At 37.7% G+C, this 27,989-nt stretch overlaps 1 protein-coding gene across 1 annotated transcript in view; it reads left to right on the plus strand.

Moving 5' to 3' along the window:
• The first annotated feature begins 5,635 nt into the window (after positions 1–5,635).
• The window catches only part of ppk22 (pickpocket 22), a 51,699-nt gene continuing 29,345 nt past the window's right edge, over positions 5,636–27,989 (plus strand). The window contains exons 1-6 of the mRNA XM_073961160.1: positions 5,636–5,817; positions 13,985–14,191; positions 22,122–22,311; positions 25,923–26,056; positions 26,124–26,391; positions 26,465–26,678. Of these exons, the coding sequence (XP_073817261.1) occupies positions 5,636–5,817; positions 13,985–14,191; positions 22,122–22,311; positions 25,923–26,056; positions 26,124–26,391; positions 26,465–26,678 (1,195 nt within the window). The remainder of the gene's footprint in view (positions 5,818–13,984; positions 14,192–22,121; positions 22,312–25,922; positions 26,057–26,123; positions 26,392–26,464; positions 26,679–27,989) is intronic.

Consider the following 27,989-nt stretch of genomic DNA (forward strand, 5'->3'; position numbering starts at 1 on the left):
GGAACTTTGCGACTACTTTTTATTGGTCGCTAACTTAGCGAATAATATCGTTAATTACCGAAATTATACGCATTTTAATTTTAACGATTTTTGTCGATAACCAAAAAATGCGTTAGAGAATCCCACTACTATACTAGGGCGATGTCAATATCTTGAGTCGAGAGGGGTTTCAGTTAGAGTTGGGCAAACTAGTTCCCGGAGCGGATCGATCTTTCTAGTTCCTTTTCCCAAACGGAACTAGTTCCTTAATATAGCTCCATAGTTCCAAATAGTTCCGGGAGCGATAAAGTTCAATGAATCTTTCCCTTTTATCGTTCTTTCTATTTCCTTCGTTCCAAATAGTTCCCAGTCCGATATAGTTCAATGAATCTTTTTCTTTCGTCTTTCTTTTTATTTCCTTCGTTCCAAATAGTTCCGAGAGTGAAGTAGTTGAACAAATCTCTTTTTTTCATCTTTTGGTGGATGAATTGACATAAAAATAAATAAATTGAAGCGATGTACCGAGGTGTGATTTACGTTTATTTAACAATGAGGCCGCGTCTGAATGGTTAAGGAAACGAACGTGAAAGATCGAAGTGATTGTGAAAATAAATTAAGAAAATTAATTATACAAATGAAAGGAATTATATGCACGGCTGGAACTATATGAACTAAAGGAACTATATAAATGCAAGAGTCGGATATAGTTCCAATAGTTCCTTGTCCGGAATAGTTCCTTGGAACTAGTTCGTTCCGGAACTACACAACTCTAGTTTCAGTAGTTCAGCAGCAGCAGCTTTGCAATGATGCAGATTTATCTGCACAAAACTAAGCTTTTGCCGCTTCCTACCAATTGGTGCTTTGGTGGAATTCGGAAACATAATCGTCCTAATCCAAAGTTCAGCACTCCTCAGACTACCTCATTCTCTTCACAACCACTGGTTGTGATTTTGGATCGGTCGAACGAGGTCCGCTATAATTTGAGGAAGTTAATGCCGTCACAGACCCATCACTATTCCGCCCGCTCGTGTTCGCACTTGTGTCGGATGGTTTCTTCTTTTTAATCAGCTGACCTTTATCACCCTTTGGTGGGGTTTAGAAGTTGGGCCAGCTAACCTTCGAAACCTTCCCAGAGGACTTGGATACCTTCATTTTCCTTTTTGGCTTCTTCTCAGCCTTCTTTGAGGGCTGCGACGTTGCCGGATTGGATAAAGGGGCGTTCTTATCTGAGTTGAAGTCTCCTCCCGTCGTCGCCTCTTTGGAGGTTTCGATGGGGGTTACTCCCTCTCTTGACGTAGGGATTTCACTGACACGCACTTCTCTCTTAGTTACGTGGGGATATTCTCCTTCGAATCTCCTCATGAACTCGAGGTTAGAGCGTATCATTTGAAACTCCATTATGCTGATGGTGTTGGGATCTTTATTAGCATACCGATTGCAATAATTAGTTGCCCTTCGGTATGATTTTTTGTTTCTTGCTTCTTTGGCTTTGTGAGAATTGGAGGTCTGTGGATTCAGCGAATCATCCATAAGTTCTCCGCTTGTGCCACTCTCCTCCTCCACCGCTTTTTGCTTTAGTAGTAGAGGTTTGTCGGGATTGTCCGACACCAAAACGCCTGTTCCAGTTGGACACCTCGTTTTAGCAGATTTGTCATCGGATGGGGGATCATTAACGAGACTAGAGGTAGGGACATGGATCACTGTCGCGTCCATTTCTTCCTCCTCCTCAGTCAGCGATAATATTTCCCAAATTTCATCCGGGACACTTTCCTCCTTGAGTGTCAAGGGAACACTTTCCTCAATAAGATTGAGGAGTAGTAGACGTTGTCTGTTTAGGCTGTCATTAATATGGTCCAGTTCCGGAGTGTCGTCCCCGCCCAATTTTGCAGTTCGCTCATTTGCAGCAGAATTTGAGCTGCTGGCAGCAACATTGGGAAATCGTTGTCAATGTCCATATTTGTAATTGTCAGGGATAATGAGGAGGTTGCACTTGTGAGTGTAAAGACTGAGGATGCCAAGGCATCCACACCTACATCAGTCGAAGATTCGTTTTGAGGGTTTTGCCAAAACATGGACCTATACTGTCGGATTTTTGCAAGAAATGGTTTGTACATTAAGCGAAGACTTAATACCAACTTTCATTTATACCGGTGAAATAATGAGGTTAAAACTTTCAAACTGACGAAGATCGGAAGTATCGATACCGAATACCGGAGTACGTTGACCTGTACCGATGAATTCCTGGAGGAACGTTTTGTAACTGCAGCGAAGACTAAATACCAAATTTCAGTAATTTCGGTTAAACAATAATGCTAAAACATTCAAAATACCAAAAATTAGGGGGGTTACCGTTTAATGGGGGCTATATGAAGACTTTGGCCTATACCGAGAATTTCAGGGTGAAAGTTTTATACACACAACGAAGACTAAATACACAATTTCAGCCATTTCAAAATGTCGAAAATCGGGAGGTACGGTTCTATGGGGGCTATACCAAAACATGGACCGTTAAACCCATTTTCAATACCAAACATCGTAGGGGTAATAGGCAAAATTATATATCACATTATAAAGCTCAATCTTAAAAATTGTGAGCTGTATCTTGATTTCAACAGACGGGCGGGAGGACGACACACACGAATTTTATGCCGATCAAGAATATACATATCGAGTTAGCATGTTTTCAAGGTCTTTACATTTTTATATTTAACGTCCTTTAACTTAAATTCTGTCAAATTTTGGTAATGATCGGACAATCCGAACAGAATTTATGAACAAATATTTACTTAGCATAGTACTGAAGGTCAAAGAAATTTCCAAATTTTTGGAGCTTGTCCTGCAAAACTCGCTTTTCAGGATTAGCAAACTATTATTTGGAGGTGTCGAACGTCCTTTAACTTAAATTCTGTCTAATTTTGGTAATGATCGGTCAATCCGAACAGAAGTTATAAACAAATATTGACTTAGCATAGTACTGAAGTTCAAAAAAAATTTCCAAACTTTGAGAGTTTCTCCTGCAAAACTCACTTTTTAGACTTAGCATACTATTATTTGGAGGTGTCGATATGAAATCGGACACTTTTTCAAAATGAGGTTTTTGTTTTCCTTTATTTTTTGCTGTTGTGATGCTGCTCATCAGCAAAACATTTAAGTTTATTTTCAGATTTTTTTGACCAACGGTTCCAGAGATAACGCGCCTTGAAAAAGACGAATTTTGTAAAACCTATATGCAAAGAAATACTCATAACTTCTTTAATATTGTATTTTTTGTATTTGTATTTTTTTACTATCTAATAAAAAATGGAAAAAACAAGTAAGAACGGCGTTAAGTACGGCCGGGCCGAACTTGTCACACCCTCCACTACGAGTTGCATTGAAGTAAAATGGAACAATTATTTTTCTTTCGTTTATGAAGAAGACTGAATATCAAATTTCAGCAAGATCGGTAAAACAATGTGGCTAAAGTTCAAAATACCGAAATTCGGGAGGTACCGTTCCATGGGGTCTATATCAAAACATCGATATGTAGATTCTAAGAAGACTAAATACCAAATTTCCGATATTTCGGTAAAACCTTCAAAATACCGATAATCAAGAGGTATGCTTCTATGGGGCATATAGAACCCGCGGACCTATACTGATAATTCTTTTCTGGAATATTTTATAACCCCATGGAAGACTAAATAACAAATTTCAGTCTTTCGGTGAGATCTTGACGTCACAACCTTCATAATAAAGAAAATAGGAGGTACCGTCGATATATAGATTCAAAGAAGATTAAATACCAAATTTCCGATATTTCGGTAAAATCTTTAAAATACCGATAATCAAGAGGTATGCTTCTATAAAGGCGTGGACTTACACCGACAAATTTTATATGGAACGTTTAATACCCCAAATGAAGACCAAATACCAAATTTCAGCCATTTATGTACGTGGATTATTGTGGCCACAACCTTCAAAATACCGAACATCGAGAGGTACCGTTCAACAAATTTCTGGAGGAAAGTTTAATATCCCCATCGAAGACCATGTACCAAATTTCAACAATTTCTGTGTGGTAATGAAGCTAAAATCTTCGATATACCGAAAAACGGGTAGGTCCGTTCTATGGAGGCTATCCTAAGGCGTGGACCTGTACCGACAAGTTTCTGGGGGAAAGTTTAATACCCCCAAGGAAGACTAGATACCAAATGTCAGGCATTTCTGAGGAATATTGAGGCCACATCCTTCAAAATACCGAAAATCGGGAGGTACCATTATATGGGGGCTATATGAAGGCGTGGACCTGTACCAACAAATTTCTGGGAGACATTTTTATATCCTCAACGAAGACTAAGTACCAAATTTCTGTGTGATAATGAGGCTAAAACCTTAAAAATACCGAAAATCAGGCGGTACCGTTCTATGGGGGCTATATCAAAACGTGGACCTATATAGCCCATTTGCAATACCAAACATACTAGGAACAATGGAAACTTCTATACCAAATTACAAAACTATATCTTAAAAAATGCAAGTATATTGCGATGGTATAAAAATATGAAAAACCTCATCCTGACCGCTTTCGTAAAATACAGATTGCCTTACAACAAGGTTGTCCAACAAGTTTATGGAAATATTAGAAAATATAAACAATAATTAATAACAATTAAAAATATTAATTGAAGAAATGTGAAGTTCATTAAAAAGGTCAATAAGTCACTGTCAAAAGGTTAATAAAGAAAACTTTAGTATGAATAATTAAAATATTTGTTGAGAGAAGTTTTCAAACCAAGTATTAAAAAACCCAAAAGGTGTTAATTAATTCCGTCACTTAATGATGTTTTGTTATTTGAATTTTAACCGGTCTAATACGAACACATTTCATACTACATACGAAGGGATTCGTTCAACATGTTATTAACACTTGAGGCCAACCGGAAGTGTTGCTGGAGTATGTCTGTGTGTGTGTGTTTGCCGGTGTGCAATATATGGGCTAGCACATCCGTCAACCATCAAGCGAAACAACCAACTAACGTTGTTAAGTTGTCATTTAACTGCACTTTGAGCGACACAATTACATGTCAACAACACGCGTGGACACTTCATCAACACCAGACCAGCAAGTAACACATATACCGATATGTATGTATGTAGATAAACATATGTATGAGAGTGGGAGATTACTATGAACTAACACAATGAAAGCCAGAATAGGGTTTTGGTTAAGTGAATGGGTGGGAGGAATGTATAAAAAAAGACCCCAAAAATGGCAGGGACACTTTATCATATAAACACGCCACAACGAGAACAACCGGAAATAACAACATTCTGTTTGTAACAGGCTTACACGGACGACGTGTTTGTAAAGCCGCACGCATACTTGCCCGTTCACACGCACACATATGCCACGGCTACAAGAAATTCCAAAGTAAAATTGTGTTTCATATCCGTTTTTTATTTGTTTATCGTGCAATCGTCCTTTCGCCTTTGTGCGTGTGTGCACGTTTTTTGTTCTGCCTCAGACAGGCTAAGAGCTGGTTACATCCTTTGCCAAAGGAGACAATTTGTCTGAACCAACCAACCCAAACACATTCATTCGGTCGGTATATTAAAAACTAAAAAAAAAACAACCAGCGAGTGAGAACAAACGTCGGTTACTTTCATCATCATCATGGTTGATATTAAATCTACATCGAATGCCGTATGGTGGATAAAAAATCCGACACAACCAAGGCCAGCCGTTTCACAGTCGTTGGGTAGCAAATTCAGTAAGGATATGACAGATTTATTTCGCAATATATCTTTGCATGCTTACAATAAATTTGTCGATTCGGGATTACTTTCATGTGAAAAGTAAGTATGAAATTTTACTGTTTTTTTATGTTACGCATATTTGCAGGTGCTTATGGATAATTTCGTGTTGTATCGTACAATCTGCGATTTAGGTTTTTCGTTTATTATTTATTTGCTGAATCTTTCCAACAGAATAATGATGGTTTTGACACAAAAACATCGAAAAAATGATCGTAGACCCACCTTTACATATATTTTATATTTATATAACATTGAAAATACCGAAAATCTGAAGTACCGTTCCATGGTGGCTGTATCTAAACGTCGAGTGTACCCAGACATTTCTGGAGGAAAGTTTTGTAACTCCAACGAAGAGTTAATACGAAATTTCAGCAATTTCGATTGAATGTTGAGGTACCCTTCAATGGGGGCTATATGAAGTCTTGGACCGATACTGGCAAATTGCTGGTAGAATGTTTAATATCCCCGACGAAGACTAAATGCAAAATTCAGGCTATATGAAGAAGTGAAGCTATACCGACAACTTTCAGGTGGAAAGTTGTATACGTCCTGCTAAGACTAAATGACAAATTTTAGCTATACTGATAATTATCTCCCAGAAATTTGTATAACCCCATCGGAGACTAAATGCCAATTTCATCCGTTTTGGTTTGATAATGACGCGGAAAATTTCAAAATACCGAAAATCGGGAGGGACCGTTCTATGGGGACCTTATGAAGACGTGGACCTATACCCACAACTCTCAGGTGAAAAGTTTTACACCCCAAGCGAAGACTAAACACCAAATTTCTGTTATTTCGATTGGATTTTGAGGACACAACCTTCAAAATATCGAAAATCGGGAGGTACCATTTAATGGGGCCTATATGAAAACGTGGACGTAAAATGATAATTCTCTTCTAGAATGTTTTATACCTCCATCGAAGACTAAATACCCAATTTCATCTATTTCGGTTTGACATTGACGCTGCAACCTTCAAAATACCGGAAATCGGGAGGTACCCTTCAATGGGGGCTATATGAAAACGTGGATTTATAATGATAATTCTCTTCTGGAATGTTTTATACACCCATCGAAGACTAAATACCAAATTGCATCTATTTCGGTTTGACAATTACGCAGTAAACTTAAAAATACCGGAAATCGGGAGATACCCTTTAATGGTGGCCATATGAAAACGTGGACTTATAATGATAACTCTCCTCTGGAATGTTTTATACCCCCATCGAAGACTAAATACCAAATTTCACCTATTTCGGTTTGAAAATGACTGGGCTTTGCAAAAAATGATCGAAAAATATCTTTGAAAAAAGCTCGACAAAATTGTAGTGCTGACAAAATAGGTTAAGTCAAAAAATTATATTTGATACCCCAATAGTTGTTGTTCAAGCTTATTTCTACCTTCATTGTACGAGAAGATGTATATGAACTCGATGATATTAAAAACATTCCATGCCCAAAGATTAACTTCTGTCGGCACAGAGGAGGTAAACTTATGAAAATTCATAACTTTAGTTTTCTGGAAAACAAGAAAAAAGTATTAGTCGATTTTACCGACAAATATATACCTTAAGCCTGTGTGAGTAGAGACTTTTATCTATAGACAGATCGAATACGGGCCAACCAACCAACTTATTTTTTTCCAAATGTTGTGTGGTCAGGGAGTTCCAGAATTTCGTTGCCTTTTTTGGATGTATAAACTTTACGACAAAAATATCAAAACAGTTGGTGTATATAACTTCACGATTGTGGGCGTTGCGAATAAATGCTTATGTTGTGCTCGAAAATTTGACTTCGATAAAAGCGCAAAAGTTTTGCACTTTTTTGAGAAGAATGGACCGACATAGTCCATTTTAGAAGTGGGTCTAACTTTGGAAGTAATTCCTTCTGATAGCTTTCGTGCCAAGCCGTTATTTTAGTTGGTCACCATAAGATTAGAGTTAGAGTTTTTGGACCATTATGTCGGAAGCATGGACTTACCCACGAAAAATAGAATATCGTTGTAAGCAATTGCGGTCTTGTTAACAGCGATATTCTATTGGTCAAAATGACCAAAGGATCCCCGAACAGCCCTTAAATTGCTCTCATATTGAACTTTTGTGAGGGAGATATTCGAAGATGTTGTCCAATATAGACCCTCTTGGTAATTTATATATCGTCGGTGTCATGCTTAAGTGTTCCATACGCCATTTTTGACATTTTGAGATAAAGGTACCTTACAAGGTTTTGAACCATGCTCTTTCAGATTTTTTGGTCGGTTTTTCGCTATCTCTTATAGTTTCTGAGATATTCAGATGCCAGTATGTTCCATATCCGCTTTGTGACCCAAAAAATCTTGTCGTTTTTTTCCATATCCATAAAGCCTGGCATATGGAACAAAACAACTTTGAACTTTTTAGTTCCATATCCATGTCGTTTGGCGTATGGAACAAAAAGAGGCAAAAACGAATTGTTCCGCACCAAAAAATTGCCCATTTTTGCCAAGTTACAAATAATGTGGCGTATGGAACAAATTGTTTTAAAGGACTTGGTTTAAAAACTGAAGAATAATAGCTTCTAAATCCAAATATATTTGAATATTGTATTGTTATATGAAAACGAAAATTTATCAATCGTTTAAACAAAAAAATCCCTAGTTTAAACACAAAATTTTGATGTTAGTCCACAGAAATATACGCAAAAACGTCCATTCGACTTGAAGCTAGTGCGGACACCGACTACAAAAATGGTATTATGAGAAAAACGCGTTTAAATGTTTTATGTTACCTTAGAAATGCAAAATATCAATCCTTTTTGTCAGATCGAAATTTTTACCAAAAAAAAAAAATAGTGATATGTGGAGGCAATCCCTTAAATAAATGTTAAGGAAACCTATAATAATGGTCCTTATTGTATTTATATGAGAAAAATAAATGTTTAATTTAAAGTCCTGATTTTTAAACTCCACAGTACCACTTCATATATAGGAGGTGGAACACGATTGATAAAAAGTGTTTTGGTTGAAATGTGACAAAACGTGTTCCATGTGACACAAACTGCCAAAAACATGAAAAAAAAGATTCCATGGAACAATTCAGCAACTTTTTGCAATTATAAAAATTGGACATAACTTCTAGACTATAACAGATATCTGACTAAAATAAACTACTGATATATTCTATGAGTTTAGTTAAGTAGAACTGAGCTCTTAAAGTATTAGATTATTGCACCATTTTTATCCTGTATGGCCTTAAACATTAATTTGAGTTTTTCTCGAACCAGGCAAATGGCGTGTGGAACACTTAAGCATGACATCGACGATATGTATGTACGTCTGGAAGTAATTTTAGTTTGTTCAAAGTTTCGATGAAATCTGATATTTGAAATTTTGTGGAAGGTAGCTAAAGAAGTGAAATCGATATGGATTTTTTTTAAAGTAGTTCAAAAATTTGATCGGACCAAACCATTTACCGACTTTTGCGATATCTCCGTTGTTTGACCACCTACGCCAACCTGCTTTGCATCATTGTAAAGATGGGATGCTTTTGGAAGGTCACCAACAAAACCTGTACGACAACCTACTTTGCAGTGTTGAAAATGTGATATTTTCTACTTTCATTGTCAGGTTTTGCTTTTGGTATACCCCTTATAGAAGCTGAGATGGGAAAAAAACATTGAATTTTTCTTCAAATAAGTTTTCCGCCAATTCCGACCCCTAAATATTATCCGAACTTACCCAAAGTCAATAGGCTTCTTCCCCTCCGGTACCCCCAACAACACCCAAAATTTGGTGACGATCCGATCAAAATTGCGACCTGTAGCGTGACTACAAGGTTTAGATGGACAGACGGACAGACGGACGGGCGGAGGGACGGACACACATAGCCAGATCGACTCTGCTCGTCGATACATTCATGTTGGTACATATAAGTTTGGGTCTACGACCATTATTTCGATGCGTTACAAACTTTTTGACCAAAACCAACTTATAATACCCTCCCTACGGGAGTGTTTTTAATTGAGCCCGTAATCAGTATTGGTGCCACCGTAGGGCAATGGTATGTACACCCGTCTTGAACACTAAATGCCCGGGATCGATTCCCAGGCCAGCAACATACAATTTTCAACGGTGGGAAAATACCCATCGGTGTAATGTTGGCGACCTTTCCTGAGTATTTCGGCCATGTAAAACTTCTCTACATGTGATATACGCCGTTCGGACTCAGTATTGAAGAAGTCCTTTGCACACTTGATAGTTTGGACAGTAACGCTTTGCTCTCCAGTGCTTACCACCAAACAAATTTCCCATAGGTTACGAAGGGTAGGACAAGTGTTACATACTGCCAGTGCAATAAGTCATGTTTTGTCCGCTACTCGATTTTTCTTCTTCATGTCAAGCGATGGTCCAGGATTGTACCTAGATATTTTGCTTCCGGAAAATGTGTCAATGCGACCCCATCCAAAACTGGAGGCTGGAAATCAAGAATTTGTCGTTTTCTTCTGAATAATACAATCAAGACAAGCTTGCCAGTTGTACCAAAGCTCTTTGCAAATGGTCAGACAGGGTTGGTAAAAATTTGCCACTTATCGGCACTACCTCATTATCGGCATAGGCCACTTTTTAGTCTTCACCAAAAGCCATAACCGAGGAGAGAGTATGCCCACCTGTGTCCGTGAGTTGCACGATTTGATGATTCTACTTTTCAGCATCTCATCAATTCATTCCAAAGGATAGAGGAAATTCCTGTGTTGCTGAAAGCAGTATGGATGGATTCAAGCTTCATATTGTTGAAGGCTCCCTCTACGTCTAGAAATATTCTTATCAACGTGCCCAACCGTCTAGGTTTCCACTGTTTTGCCCTTGGTGTAGGCGTGCTGAGATCTACTGATTTCCTTGTGATCTAATTGTGTCGTAATTTCCAGATCCAGTAACCCTTCCATATAGTCTTTGGGTAACGTGTGGCTCGGCTTCCCTGCTTTGGATATGTACGAGAAAGGCAAGCAGGCCTTAAAGATCTTTTCATATTCGATAGTACTGACTAAGCCGGATTCTGAAGCATTGTCGGTATTATAACATCCAGGCCCGGTGATTTAATCGGCCGTTAAAATGTTGAGAGGGTTGTTAGTCTGTCATCAGCGGCTCCTCCTCCAAAGATCGGGTTTAAGGCGGGATACCTTCAAAATCCGCTCAACCGCGAAAGTGAACCCCTGAAAGCAGAACCAGAGCGCCTAGTCCACATTCATTAGAAAGTGTCTTGCCTAGCCGCTTCTTTAACTCCCTTTATAGACACACACATAAAATAAACCAAAGAACTCAGCTTAGCTTTCTTTATTTCAATCTTGTACTTATTGAAATTAACCTAGTAGGCATTCCAATCCCTGTCGAATTTCGTCTTTCTGGCTTTATTGTAGGGCTTCCCAGATATTTTACAAAGGTTGGCTAATTGTTTACTCCTCCTAGGTTTTCACTAGGCTTTGTCGTCACCGAAGCAAACGATGCAGACGACTGGATCGGCTTTGACAACGTAGACCTCTTCGCAGCAGGAGGCTTTTCGTCAGGCGACCTCATCCTCTTTCCAGACACTGGTTGTCATTTTGAATCCGACGGAGGTCCTCCTCGATGTACGCTCCTGAGTCGGATGGTTTCTTTTTGTTCATCAGCTCACTTCTATCACCCTATTGCGGGGTTTTGGAGTTGGCACAGTTGAGGAATCAATTGAAACCTTACCAGAGGACTTGGACATCTTTTTTCCTTTTTGGTTTCTTTTCAGCCTTCTCTTAGTGCTGCGACGTTGCCGCATTGGATGAGGGGGTGTCCTTATTTGAGCTGGAGATTCCTCCCTTAGTCGCCTCTTTGGGGGCCTCGCTGGGTGTTGCTACCGCTCTTGACGTAGGAATTTCACTGACACACAGTTCCCTCTTAGTCACTTGAGGAATTTACTCACGAACTTAAAGTTAGATCGTATCTGCTGAAATTACCTTACGCTAATGGTGTTTGTGTCTTTATTTGCCATTCGGTATTCTTTTTTTATTCTTTGCTTCTTTGGATTTGGCAGTTTTGGAGGTTCTCCTTCTGCCGCTCTTCTCCCCCATTGCTTTTTGCCTTAGAAGCAAAGGTTTGTCGGATTTATCTGACACTAAAACGTCTGTACCAGTTGGGAAGGTCGTTTTAGCAGCTTTGTCCTCGGATGGGGTATCATTATCGAGACTAGAAGTTGGGAAATGGATCACTGTTGTGTTCATGGCTTTAGCGAGAAATTTTCCCAAATGCTCTTCTTCTTGAGAGCCAAGGGGATGCTTTCCTAAATAAGTTTCAGAAGTATCAGACTATGTCTGTATCAGACTATGCTCTTATTTATGTGGCCGTAGTAACAGTCCGCTTCTCTGCAGAACCAGAGTTTGAGCTGCTGGCAGCAAGATTGATTCGGTGTCAGTGTACACATTTGTGATGGTCAAGGATAAAGAGGTTGATGCACTTTTGGAAGTGAAGACTGAGAATGCAAGGCATCGACACCTATAATTAAATTTGTCATTCCGTTTGTGACACATCGAAATATTCCTGATCAGTGTAAAATTCTAAGTAGAACAGTCGGACGGACAGACGGACATGGTTAGTCCGTCTCTCCGTCCGTCTCACGATACACCTTGCAATTTCTAAGATATAGCTTTGTAATTTGGTATAGAAGTTTCTATTACTCCTATGATGTTTGGTATTCCAAATGGGCTATATCAATTTGATACAATTTGATTTTCTGTATTTTGAAGGTTTTAGCTTCATTATCACACCAAAATGACTGAAATTTGGTACTTAGTCTTCGTTGGGTATACAGCTTTTTCTCAGAATGTCGGTATAGGCCCACGCCTTCATATAGCCCCCATAGAACGGTACCTCCGATTTTTCGGCATTTTGAAGGTTGTGGCCTCAATATTCCTTCCAAATGGCTGAAATTTGGTACTTAGTCTTCATTTGGGGTGTAAAGCTTTCCATTTGTAATTTGTCGGTATAGGTTTACGGCTTCATAGAGCCCCCCATAGGTTGGTACCTCTGGATTTCCGGTATTTTAAAGTTTGTGGCATCAATATTCCACATTTCGGTATTTTGAAGGTTGTGGCCTCAATATTCCTCTGAAATGGCTGAAATTTGGTACATAGTCTTCTTTGGAGGTATAAAACATTCCATATGAAATTTGTCGGTATAGATCCACGCCTTCATAAAGTACCCATAGAGCTATACCTGCTGAATTTCGGTATTTTGAAGGTTGTGGCCTCAATATTCCTCCGAAATGGCTGAAATTTGGTACTTAGTCTTCGTTGGGGTACAAAACTTTCCACCTGAAATTTTTAGGTACATCCCGATTTTCGGTATTTTGATGGTTTGTGGCCACAACCTTCAAAATATCGAAGATCTGTCACCGAAATGGCTGAAATTTGGTATTTAGTTTACGTTAGAGGTAAAAACATTTCCGACTGAAATTCGTCGATATAGCCCCCATAGAACGGTACCTTCCGATTTTCGTAATTCTGAGAGTTGTGGCGCCAATATCCCACCGAAATTATTGAAATTTATTATTTAGTCGTCCATGGGGTTATGGTACCTCTTGAAGTTTGGTATTTAGTCTTCTTTGGGTCTAAAAACTTTCAGCCAGAAATTTGTCGGTATAGATCGAAGATTTGATATAGCCCTCCATAAAACGGCACCTCCCGAATATCGGTATTTTGAAAGTGCTGAAATTTGGTATTTAGTCTTTTTCATAAATGAAAGTAATCTAATTGTTCCATTTTACTTCAATACAACTCGTGGTGGAGGGTATAACAAGTTCGCCGTTCTTGTTCAACCTGACTTGGCTTCGGTGGAGGGACTAACATAGTTCCAGACCTTCAACGAAAATAATACATATACATATCTTTTAAAACTCTTGCCATAGAATATATGGAATGATTCATATATGTACATAAATTCATTGGATATATTGCATATTGAAACTTATTTATTTGTGTGTGATAGCCACCATTGGTGTTATGGTCAGATATTAAGACAGAGTATGTAATTTACAATTAATCGATAGTTTACAGATTTTCACTCAGCCATTAAGCGCAACATATTTCTTTATGCACATATTTGTAAGTATCTACCGGAAGGAAGATTGGCAAAGGAATATTTTATAATGTGTTTGCTTTTCATACCGTTTGCTACATTTATACATACATATGTATATGTTTTTCAGATTCATTTGGTTGAGTGTTCATGTCACGATTCTTTGTTTTATGTCTATTGCATTGACATACACTTGGGATCAATTTGTCCTTCAACATTTTTCCATCAATTTACATGACCCATCGTATCCAGTGCAGAGCGTTCCGTTTCCGGCAATATCAATATGTTCGAATAATCGCATATCACGTAAAGCTGCAATGGAATATGCTCATGAATTGTAAGTTATTATTACTATTTGTTTAAGTTAGAAACTCTCTATTTGTATTTTCACTACAAATCTCCAGGGAGCCTTTGTTCGCCTAGTTCGGATCGCAGAGAGGCCTCCCTTCCTTAAGTGTTCTCTACAACCCCTCTGAGAAACTATGTTCGCTTACAACGGACCGTAGGGTGATATTTCCAATCATTGCCCTACAAATCTTCTCAGAGACTATGTTCGCTCAGCGCGGATCGTAGAGAGTACTCTCTTGGTAGTGGAATTTCTCAGCAATTTCTCCCTGGAACTGTATTCGCTCAGTTCGGATCGTAGTGAGAACATTCCAATAAGCAGTGATTGCCTCAGCCTTGATTCACTTTCGGTTTTTATACACATAACACTTATAAGTCATCTCTTCACCTGTACAGACGTATGTACATTTTTATAAGTCGGTTTCTCACCTAAACATCCTTGTTTATACACGCGAATTGTAACGCGTCTCACCCACACCAGGTAAAGTCATCAGCACTTTTCGCCTAATAAATCACCCTACACACCATTGTTATTATTATACAAACTAAAAACCTTTGTGTTTTATTTCATCTCCTTTTATTTATCGGTAACACTCGGGTTTGTATCACCATTGCTCATCTCCACAAACAACAATTATTCTCTGCGGCCTTTCTGAGCTATCACCTAAACATTTGGTCCTTCGAGCCGGATAAGTTCCTTTGGATTTTGTTGTTGTCCACCCACATTTCATCCAATCGAGACGGATTAGTGGATAATTTACACGGTGTTGTTAGTGCTAATCGCAGTTTTTTGTTCTCTACTTCAGCGCACAAAAGTTTCCCCAATCACCCCTCACCACCATCCTCATCAACAAAACCATCCAATCGCATCACCAACAACAAATATTTCATCAAAAAACATACCAGGTATGTAAATTCAGTGTTTTCCATAAGTGAGCAAATCGCGAGTGTTAAATTTTTTATCTCTATTTTCGCATAAAAAATATTTCGGTTACTGATCGACTTTAATTCACCCTATCGGTCGGTGATTACAAACAAATACGGTTAAATTCTTTATACAGTCCACACAATAAATCTTTTAATAGTTATTCTCACCAAAATACGGTTGTGTTCCCTTTAAAGTACATGCAAATTGCGTTTATTTTTTACATCCAATACATCTAATATACGGCATACTGTGTTTCTTTATTATTCACCAACAAGTGTAGTGATCGCCAATACGTATTGTTGTTTTATTTATTTCGGTTTTCTTCTCACTATCCCTACATCCATAATTATTCCAAAGGGAGAGCCCTTTAGTGAGAATTGCAACAACAAACGTATTACAAATTACCCGCCTTTTTGCATTTCTTTTAGCGTCACCTAATAAAACGAAAAAACCTACCAACAACAATTCAATACGTTGGTCTCTCTACCTGCTTACCTACTAGTACATACCAGCAAACGTCTACTGCGACGCTAGTTGTGTTTTATTTCGTTTTGTTGTACACATTCGTTATTACTACGGTTACAGTGGGTCGCAGGTGAAAAAATTATTTTTTATATAAATTATTTTTTAATGTTTTTTCGGAAAAATAAATATTTGCATATTTTCGAAAAATAATCGGTATTCGGTATAAACGGTTTTTTGGACATCGTACACCCTACAATCGGCATTATATATTTATATTTTTTAGTAAATATAACATATATATTTATTCAAATATTCAATATAAATTTATATTTTTATACTAAAATCACCTTTTTTATTAACATATTTGAATTTTCGGTTGCGGTTTTTGCTTTTTTGGTTGTTCTAAAATAGTGCACCCTACATTCGGTCCCTTTGGAATTTAAAATTTTCATTTTTCACAAGGAAAATTCCCAAATTATTTGGTTTTCGATATTTTGGCCATTTGTGTTTTCCCATTTCACAAAAATTAATTGATTTTGGACATTCAGTCATTGATTCACCCTACACCTCGCTGCTAAAACAATAAATTCAATTGATTTGTTGCAGTTTTTTGGAAAACTATTGTCTTTTTTGCAGTTTTTGAACAGATTCGCGGGAATTTGTTTAATTTTTCGGACATTTTGTTTATATGTGTTTCCTCTTCACCTAAATAAATTTGTTTTGGAGCTTTTAGTCCTTGATTCACCCTACACCTCGTGCAAAAATAATAAACTCTATTGCATTTTTGCAACTTTTTGTTCATTTTTGTGAATTATTCCTACTAATTCGTGGAAATTTGTCTGACAAATTTTCTACAAAGAAATTCTGTACAATGCCGGTCACACCTTTAGATCTCTTTATCAGAGCATCGGATGCTTTGATCAAATTCGATTCCCATTTCAACCAAATGCGGGATGATCTGTTAGACCAGTACGACTTAGAGTTTCGTAGCACAGAATTGGACAAGCTGTGGTCAAAGGTCCAATTAACATTCGATCGTTGTCTCGATTATTTAATGTCGGCGGTAGATTCCAAAAAGGATGACATAGATTCGTTAGATAGTAAATACGAAGTGTGTCATCAGCAAAATTCGCCAATCTTCTAAATCCTCCCCTCAAACCTCATTAAACGGTTCGGACCTCTCGGCAGAAGAATTTCAGGGCGACAAAGCAAATAACTTGAGCACTTCGACACAGGCGTCGCGTGAAATCGGTACTCAGGTGGATAATCCAGCCCCTTCATTAATTCAAAACAGTTTTCAAACTCGAGAATCCTTCTTTTCACCTAATCCGGACAGTGTACATAATCTAGTACTACCTCCATGCGACATAGAAACCTTTCATGGTGATTTCTTATCGTGGCCGACATTCCGAGACCTTTTCACCGCGATATATGTAAATAATTCTGGTCTTAGTGACATTGAGAGACTATGTCATTTAGTTAGAAAGACAGACGGCGAAGCTAAAGAAATTGTATCTAAGTTCCCACTAACTCACCGTAGCTTCGTCTTAGCATGGACAGCTCTCAAAAATCGATATGACAATAAACGGGTTATTGTCAATAGTCACTTGAAGCTTCTTTTTGATCTTCCATATATCGATCGTGAAACTAGTTCGGGATTGAAAACCCTTCAGCGCGGAATAAATAGTTGTTTATCTGCTATGGCCGTATATGATATCACCACAGTACATTGGGATCCTATCATAGTCTTCATTTGTATTCAGCGTTTACCGCGAATAACTGTCACTCTATGGGAACAGAGTGTTAGAGACAAATCGGCTTTGTCTTCTTGGGAAGACTTGGATTCATTTATTTCTGAAAGAATTCAGACTCTTGACTGTTTGCGTGATATCAAAGGCCCTGAACCCAATAAAAAGTCTACTTCAAAAGAATTTATATCACCAATCACCAACAATTCGGTTTATAAAAAATTCAAATCACCAGCCACGATAACTTGTCTTCTATGTCCTACGGAAATTCATTCTTTGCGATCTTGTCCAAAGTTTAAACAATTGCCTTTTGACCAAAAATCTTCAACGGTGAAGAAACAAGGCAGTTGTTGGAATTGTCTTTCACGGGGTCATACAATTAAAACTTGTACTAGCGCCCATAATTGCAATATGTGTCGTGGAAGACATCACACCCTCCTCCACCGTTCTACTAATTCACCTCACTCAACTCCTTCATCAAATTCTACACCTTCTTCTTCTCGCCATTCTGTACTTCACCACAATGACAATATAGCTTCCACCTCCACCGGTGCCAATCCAACTATAGCAAATCAACAAGTTTTCCATACATCACAGAATCGTAGTGTTCTTCTGGGAACTGCTATAGTGAATCTAATCCATAACGGTAAAGAGTATCCAGTTAGAGCTCTGATTGATCCAGCATCTGAGGGTTCTTTCATTTCTGAAACCATTAAATCGGTTAAATTTGCCTACCAGCTCTGCTCAAGCTCGTATTTCAGGAGTAGCGGGAACGGTATCAGCTAATACTCAGAAGAGTTGTTCTCTGAAATTCTTCGTTAGTACTTCAAACAGAAGCATTTATTCTCCCTCGGATATCGGATGATCTTCCATCTTTCTCAATAGATCCCGATATAACACATCGTTTACCAAACATTCGGTTAGCTGATCCACACGTTTTTGATAGTAGACCCGTAGAACTATTGATTGGAGCTGATTTATACCCAAAAATCCTTTTAGACGGAATTCACCCAAATATACTCGGTTCACTTTTTGCACAAAATACGGTATTCGGATGGATCCTAACTGGTCCAATGTCCTCTTCTCCCCATCATTCGAATTAATTACGTTCAAACGACTGCACCACCAGACAACCAAACACCGTGAATACTTTATTATTCTCACCAGGATGTATTTCCTATCGGTTTCACTCCGTCTTTCCTATCAGTTTCTCCTCGCTAACATAAGATTTATTTTCACCTTCGCCATTTTTATTACCTACGGAACGGCTATCGCTTTATTACAGTCCAAAAAAATGGATAATTTGAAATCGGAAAAGCTCACCTAACTGAATTTACATACTTGGATTCCTAGTTGTAAGTTACTTTAAGTTCACCCATTTTATGTTGAAACACCCCTATGTGTTTCAAGGCTGGCGGCTAATGTTTAAGTTAGAAACTCTCTATTTGTATTTTCACTACAAATCTCCAGGGAGCCTTTGTTCGCCTAGTTCGGATCGCAGAGAGGCCTCCCTTCCTTAAGTGTTCTCTACAAACCCTCTGAGAAACTATGTTCGCTTACAACGGACCGTAGAGAGTACTCTCTTGGTAGTGGAATTTCTCAGCAATTTCTCCCTGGAACTGTATTCGCTCAGTTCGGATCGTAGTGAGAACATTCCAATAAGCAGTGATTGCCTCAGCCTTGATTCACTTTCGGTTTTTATACCAATGGTGAGCAAAATAGGAAAAGAGAAAATTTAAGGGAGAATTAATATTTAATTTTTCTTGTTGTTTCATTACATATTTAAACATTTTTAAGCACTAATGTTGCCTAAAATCGTGCTACAAATGAATTATTAAGGAATTAGTACAAAAAATACTTAAACGCCCAAGTGTTGTTGAATTAATTAAATTAAGAGTATTTTGCAGAAACCACCAGTGGATGGCCGTGCACACCATTGTTTTATACCATTCCCAGCGAAAAGTTTGCCTCCAAAGAGGCAGTTAAATGATATGTACAAGTGATTTGGAAGTGCATCAAATTATGCATTTTCACTCATGATTTTTACAAGGGAGTGACCCCGGAAAGAGGCACTCCATTGCACCGCATTTTAACTGACCCTTTGGCATTGCATTTTAACTGAACCTTTGGCACTGCATTTTAACTGACCCTTTGGCATTGCATTTTAACTGACCCTTTGGCGTTGAATAGGAGGCAGTCCAGAGCACGTGTTTTGAATAACAAAATAAAATGCATTTATTATTTGTGTAAAACAAAAATATTAATAACTTTATTAAATTAACATAAATTATGAAAATTCTCTATTGAATTCAATAGCAAACATGTGTGTTCCTTCGCTCTTTATTAATCCAAGCTTAAGTGCTTTTGCTTCTTCTGCTAAATGGGTTTGATATTGTCTTCCCATCACCAGTTAAGATTTCGACATGTACTCCAACAGCACCCCATTGGGAAATTTTCTTCTCGTGAGTTACCGGAAAAATGTTCACAAATTAAATATTATTTAGTTTGTATTAACAAATGTTTGGAAATGTTAACGCGATTATCTCTTTTATTCCGCTGCCTTTAGAGATGTATAAACTGATTTATGTACATGTAGGGATCTCTAACAACTGCTAATAAAATGTAGTGAACGGAGTGCCTTTTTCACGACTCCGTTTGCACTGCATCCGGATGCTGTTAAATTGTGAGGAATTGGAGTGCCTTTTTCACGACTCCGTTGAACTGCCTCCGGATGTTGTTAAAATGTGACGAATGGATGTGATTCTTTGGATTGCATCCAAATGCGGTTAAAATGTGAGGAATGGAGTGCCTTTTTCACGACTCCGTTTGAACTGCATAAAAACATGCCGTGAAAGAACTAGTCTACATTGCACTACTTCCAATTTATTTTGCTGGGTTGTTTTATACACATAACACTTATAAGTCATCTCTTCACCTGTACAGACGTATGTACATTTTTATAAGTCGGTTTCTCACCTAAACATCCTTGTTTATACACGCGAATTGTAACGCGTCTCACCCACACCAGGTAAAGTCATCAGCACTTTTCGCCTAATAAATCACCCTACACACCATTGTTATTATTATACAAACTAAAAACCTTTGTGTTTTATTTCATCTCCTTTTATTTATCGGTAACACTCGGGTTTGTATCACCATTGCTCATCTCCACAAACAACAATTATTCTCTGCGGCCTTTCTGAGCTATCACCTAAACATTTGGTCCAGTCGAGCCGGATAAGTTCCTTTGGATTTTGTTGTTGTCCACCTAAACATTTCATCCAATCGAGACGAATCATTGGACAACTTACTCGGTGTTGTTTGTGTTATTCGGAGTTTTTTCTCTTTTTACCACACAAAAGATTCCCCAATCACCCCTCACCACCATCCTCATCATCAAACCATCATACATTATCACCATCAACACATATTCCACCAAAAAACATACCAGGTATGTAAATTCAGTGTTTTCCATAAGTGAGCAAATCGCGAGTGTTAAATTTTTATCTCTTTTCTCATAAAAAACATTTCGGATACTGAACGCCTTTTATTCACCCCTATGTGTTTCAAGGCTGGCGGCTAATGTTTAAGTTAGAAACTCTCTATTGGTATTTTCACTACAAATCTCCAGGGAGCCTTTGTTCGCCTAGTTCGGATCGCAGAGAGGCCTCCCTTCCTTAACCCAGATATGCCCATTGCTTGATCGTGATCATTTTAAAAGTATTTTTATATTATTTTAGAAGCAAATGTGAAATAATAACAGTATGTTTATATGTTTTTTAAAAATTTTTTGAAAAATGTGGTTCTTGAGGCCACTTTTGGACACAGGGTTTTATCATATAACTGGGAGTTATGGGACACAAAACATTTGACATATAGTCCAAAGACACCTTCTCGGCATCTAGTTAACGTTTTTTCGTAGAAGGCTCCACATCGTGTATGTTTTCGTTATAAAATTACCCAATAATTAATCGGTCATAACGCAAATCATTGTAAAATCTAAGCGATCGGTGGCAACTTCGATGAACTAGACCTCAAAACTCAAAAATAGTAGCTCAAAATAATGGGATCACCTAATATCCCAAGAGCTACAGATGTGTACTGAGTATATCACCAAAATAAACGGTACTTTGATAAACATAACATAGCAAATTAGCAAGAATTTTGTGTGTCCTATATATAGGACGCTGGGCATATCTGGGTTAAGTGTTCTCTACAAACCCTCTGAGAAACTATGTTCGCTTACGGCGGACCGTAGGGTGATATTTCCAATCATCGCCCTACAAATCTTCTCATTCGGATCGTAGTGAGAACTTTCCAATAAGCAGTAATTGCCACAGCCTTGATTCACTCTCGGTTTTTATACACAAAACACTTATAAGTCATCTCTTCACCAGTACGGAAGTACTTCTCGGTTTACTCGCGAATTGTAACGCGTCTCACCCACACCAGGTAAAGTCATCAGCACTTTTCGCCTAATAAATCACCCTACACACCATTATTATTATACCAACTAAAACCCTTTGTGTTTTATTTCCCTCTCCTTATGTTTATCGGTAACACTCGGGTTTGTATCACCATTCTCATCTCCACAAACAACAACTATTCTCTGCGGCCATTCTGAGCTATCACCTAAACACTATTATTTTTGTAAGAAATCAATAAAGGATAAATGTAAAATTATTTTTTTTTGTCGAGAAATTTTAAAAAACTTTTAATAAGAAAACTGATTTCAAGGAATTTGAAACATTTGAAATTTTAAATATTCTTTTCATTTTCAGATCTAAATTGGATCCGGCTAATCATTCGTTGGATTATTACATGAAAAGCATATCCTACTTCAACAGCTTCTACTACAAACATGACCGTGTAGATGAGCACACAGATTTTCGTGAATTTCAAAAGTTTCTTGATCACTTTGGGACTGCCGACAACGAAACATTTTATAATGTTTTGAAAGTCATGCGAAGGGTAATATTTATATACACACAATCATACATACATATATTTATAAATAAAAATCAAATGTCGGTCGTTGGTAATGGCATCAGTTGAGAACGGCTGGACCGATTTGGATAATTCTTTTTTTGAAATGTTCATTATAACCCGACTTATTATACCCTACACCATAATATGGAGGGTATAATTAAATTTGTCATTACGTTTGTAACACATCGAAATATACATCGTAGATCCTAGATATATTCTTGATCAGGGTAAAATTGTCGATATAACCATGTCCGTCTATCCGTCCGTCTATTGAAATCAAGATACAGATCGCAATTTTTAAGATGAAGCTTTGTAATTTGGTATAGAAGTTTCTATTAGAATTTGGTATAGAAGTTTCTTCTAGGATGTTTGGTATTGCAAATGGGCTATATCGGTCCACGTTTTGGGCTATATCGGTCCCAGAACCTTGTCGGTAGAGGTCCACGCCTTAGTGTAGCCCCCATAGAACGGAACCTCCCTATTTCCGGTATTTTGAAGGTTATGACCACAATATAATATATAATTGTTCCACAAACATCCCATAAGGGACAAGGGAGACTTCTCTCATACCAATGAGTGCACCCCGATTCATACTAGCTCAATGATATGGGACCTACAGTTTATCGCCGAGTCCGAACGGCATGTCAAAGACACCACTTTTGTAGAGAAGTTTTACAAGGCTGAAATACTCAGGAAATGTCGCCAACATTACTGAGGGGTATTTTGCCACCGTGGAAAAGTGTTTTGATGTTGCCTGGCCGGGGAATCGAACCCACGACCTTATGTGTGCAAGGCGGGTGTGCATACCATTGCACCACGGTGGCACCCAACCATGACCACAATATTCCACCGAAATGGCTGAAATTTGGTACTTAGTCTTGGTTGGGGGTATAAAACTTTCTCTCAGAAATTTGTCGACAAAGGATTTGTGTAAATTCTTAGGGTGGTTCTATCCTGGTGAAACATTAAAACATGCTAATATTTTGGCATTTTTTTAATAAAGCGAGTAAAAAGTACCATTATAACGCATATGTGAAACATGTTAGGTATTGAAAATATCGGCTACTATATACTCCACATGTCCACAAAAATATAGTTTGCAGTTCCTCTCCTATCGTCAGATATAACGGTATTTGTAGGCAAATATTGGTTGGTTCTATTCAGATGAACCGGAGTGTATTTTTAGACGAATTTCGGGAGCCTATTGTTTTATAATCGCTATATTTGGTAAACTTATGAGTGTATCGGCTTGCAAATTAATTTTCGAGACAACGTCCATCAGCCATGAAAAATTAAAACATATATGTCTCAATAAGCGGGAGAATTCGACTAAACCATTTTTTTCAACGTTTATAATTATATCGCTTTAAGATAAAGACAGGGGATATGGACGATAATAAATCCTAAACAGCATCAATGGGCGAAAAAATCCGACAGTACCTAAGAGAAACGAAAGGTTACAGACAAAATCTGTTGGTAAATTTAAAATCCTCCTCGGTTTGACAATGGACCGAAGAAGTGAGGTAGAAAATACCAATTTTTGAATTGTCATGCATAAAGTCCTTAAAAAGTTGTTATTAAAACTCATTACGATGGATCAGCAACGTGGACCGGAGTCTGCTAGTGTTGAAATAAAATTAATAACAATTAACTATAAAATGGGGTTAGGTTGAGAAGAGGGGCGATATAAAAAATCTCCACATATCCGTATGGACATATACGTAGCCAAAGTAGACCTGTTGTGCGGTCCAACTTTGGAAGTCTGGATGAGGTTATTATTTAGTTTATATTATTAAATTTTGTCATTTTAGAAATTCTGTGCTATTGACATAATCCCTAAATTTTTCAAAATCGCTTGCCCTAATTTTCTTTAGTTCTTGTATAGTGTCGTTTCCCAGAAGTTTGGTTTTATAGTCTAGAAGGCTGGGCAATGTCATAGATAGTGTCCCAACGTTTCGTCGACCTCTCCACATACTCGTCATTTACTGTTTTCTGCCCAACCTACTTGTGCAGGTACGCTTGGTATCTTGTTAGGATGCCTGTTAGTCTACGTATGTATGCCTTTCAAACTTATTAATAGTAGGTCCTAGGTCCCCATAGGATTTTGGTATTTTATACACGAATAATGGTTTTAGATAGTAGAAAGCATCGAAATAATGGTTTTAGAAAGTATCTTTGGACGAAATCCGTTTCAGAAAATTTGGAGTCGATTTAGCCATGTCCGTCTGTCTGGTGCGCCCGATAACTCTCGAACGGATGAACCGATTTGATCCAACATTTGGCATCAGTAATATTTTGTCCAAACTTAGTTTAAGTTCAAAGATGGACCATATCGGTCGACTCCCCACAAAAATTCGAAAATTTTCGGAAAAATTGTACGAACGTTAACTCTTAAATTTAGTAACCGATTTTGTCCGTACTTTACACATCGTGAAACTTCTACCAGACATAAGGTTTCAATATGGACTCTATCGGTCCACTCCTTCAGCTTAGTACCTGCTCTCGAATCGCTTTGATGTTTGTTGTAGCAACATATATTTGCTGCTCCAATTACGGCAGTACAAGTTTTATCAGGGACAAGTCCATACTTCCTGAGAAAATAGGCGGAAGTTGTAAAAAACCCCTATGACATAAAGTGTAGTGTTTAAAGCGCACTATAACTCTCGAAAGGATCTGAAGATTGGATCCAAAATTTGGCAATGGTAATATTTTGTCCGTACATCGTTATTTTTCTACGAGTCATAGATCAGGTTCGGGTACCGCTCACACAAAATTTCGGAAAAATTCAGTTTAAGGCCTGCTATCGAATTGCTTTGATATTTGTTGTAACAACTTTTATACGCTGCCATTACGACGATACAAGTTTTTTCAGGTGCAAGTCCATACTTCCTGAGAAAATAGCCCGAAATCTGTAAAAACGCTCGATATTATGTTTTTCGTGGGCAAGTCCGTGCTTTCAGATAAACTGAAATGACTGGTGGGCACAATATCTATCAAAAAGAAGGACTCCCAAAAAATATCCAATTCCATGTCGGTCCATTCCTTCAAATACATCCTCCGCAACACTTTTGAGCTTCAAACCAAATAAATTTTTTGTCGGCAAATTCCAAAAAGGGCCACAAAATTCGTAATCCGTAGTTTCGATATTGTCAATAGATTGACGTTCAATTCACCCTGAGGTTGAGTGTATATCTATGTCGGCAAAGCCGACTGAAACTTTTTACTTGTTTCCTTTCACTTCAATACTCCAGAGGGAAATATGAGCATTCTTTGTCCATGCCATTAACTCCAGACGCGTGGCTTAGCCCGTTTGCAATACCAAACATCCTAGGAGTAATAGAAACTACTATATCAAATTACAAAGCTCTATCTTAAAAATTGCGAGTTGTATCTTGATTTCAACAGACGGACGTACGGCCAGACGAACATGGGTATTTTACCCCGATTAGGAATATACATATATACTTCATAGGGTCTCCGATGAATATTTCGATGTGTTACAAATGGAATGACAATTTTAATTATACCGTCTATATTATGGTGGAGGGCATAAAAATGGTAACTTTGATAATTGTTTTTTTTTATGTTAATAGCTAACACCGAAATGTGAAGATTTTATATTGGCTTGTATGTTGGGGACAAAAAGAGTAAACTGTTTTGAGGAGAAAACCTTTCAGACACATTTAACCATGTACGGACCTTGTTGTGTGTTCAATTCAAATAACAGGTAAATGAAAATGAAAGATCTTGAAATGTTTATTCTCAAAAATAATTTAAATTTATTTTCGTCTCAGCTATAAGAAACGTTCATATCGCACTCGTTTTGTTGGCTCTGGTATGGGTCTCATTGTGGTCTTAAACACCAGTCATGGTGATGATATGGCTAGTTTACTTAATATGGATGGTTATGCTGTGCTAATACACTCTCCCAATCGATTTCCTGAAATATCTTCTGGCAGCAGCTTGGAAGTATTTCCCAATATCAATGAAGAGACTTTTATTGCTCTAAAAGCACGCGTTTTGGATAGTAGCGACCAGTTGCGATCATTTGCAGCAACACATGTAAGAACATACATTAATTTGAGGAATTATTCAAGTCGATGCATTAATTTGAATTTGATATCTTTAATTTTAGCGCAAATGTTATTTCGATGATGAGGTACCCTACAGCCATACCTTAATGAATAACAAATACTCGATGCAAAATTGCATTACACGTTGTCGTGTCCGCAGTATAATAGCCCTATGCAATTGTATACCATTTTATACACCATTGACATTTGCGGATGAGTCGAATGCCATACCATTTTGTACCCTGGGTAATATTGAGTGTTTGCAGCAGTATAAATGTAAGTCATGTTTAACAATTGTTTTGTTGTTGCTTTTGCTTTCGAAAATAATGCATAAAGCTTGTCGTTGTATTTGTAACACCTTTGTACACATTGTGCTTGTATATGTGTGCGTATACGCTTTGACATCATTCATACGCATGGTAGGTCCATTTTATAAGCGTTTTTGTATTAGAGACAAAGTTTGACTTAATAGTTAAAGATTAAAGTTAAGCTATGTCCTATGCAAAACGCGCACTGGGTCAACAATATCGACAAGATCTGTTTTAATTATACCCTACTCCACAGTGTGGGAAGGGTGTTATAAGTTTGTTTTGCTAAAATGCATGTAACACCGCGAAATATTCGTCGCAAACCCCCAATGTTATATACAATTTTTCATATCTCGAAGAGATAAAGCGATACATGGATGTGTGTCCGTCCGTCCATTGTAAATTGTAATCAAACTCCAGGCCGAGATTTGGTATGAAGGTCGCTTTCACATCAAAATAGATAGATTTTTTATCCGAATTTGTATCTGCTCTGCTCGGTATCTGCTCGCAATCGTAGTCCGATCAGCGCGAAATTTTAAATGCAATTTTACCGAAACTTTTGTGTGAAAATTGGAAAAATTTTTAATATATGGCGAAAACCAAAAATATTTTACAATCGATGAATCCGAGTTTAACCCATTCAGAATTCGCGAACTGTTAACATATTCTATATAGTATGATATACATTCTTTAAAGTAAAGTGTTTTAGGAGGGATCCCATAATATCGACCATTAAAATTAATTTACGTGGAAGCTGTGTTGGCATCAATGTAGAAAAATAGGTAAAAATGGGTTGAAGCCAACAAGTTTTTTTATGCTCCCTTCCGAATACTGGCTTAACCTTACATTTTATAGACATATGTCAAAATAAAGACTCAAAGAATACTTCATGGGCAATATGATACTAGTGTATCATTTTTCGATATATCCACTGCATCCACCTAAAATTGATGCTGACATTTCGAAGCCGGAATTTTGGGGGTTTGTGATTTTTTTAATAATTCGGACGCGCAACAAGATAATATTCAAAACTAATAGTAGGATTATAAAACTCGTGATTTTACGTAGTTTAATGCATATCTCATGAGTGTGCTCCTTACAACATCCTAGTAATTGGAGTCTAAATGCCAATATTTGATGCGTGAATTTTTTTAAAAACCCTATTTTTTGCGTTTATAATTTACAAGTGCCATTCAATTTCCTTTGAACCCCGCGTGAATTTAGTTTTTTTTTACGCGACGGATCTAATGAGCCTATCGAATCCATCCACTAAAACCGC

This window comes from Musca autumnalis, unplaced genomic scaffold, assembly GCF_047663935.1.
Source record: "Musca autumnalis isolate F117 unplaced genomic scaffold, ASM4766393v1 scaffold_1, whole genome shotgun sequence".
Taxonomy (NCBI): Eukaryota; Metazoa; Arthropoda; class Insecta; order Diptera; family Muscidae; genus Musca; species Musca autumnalis.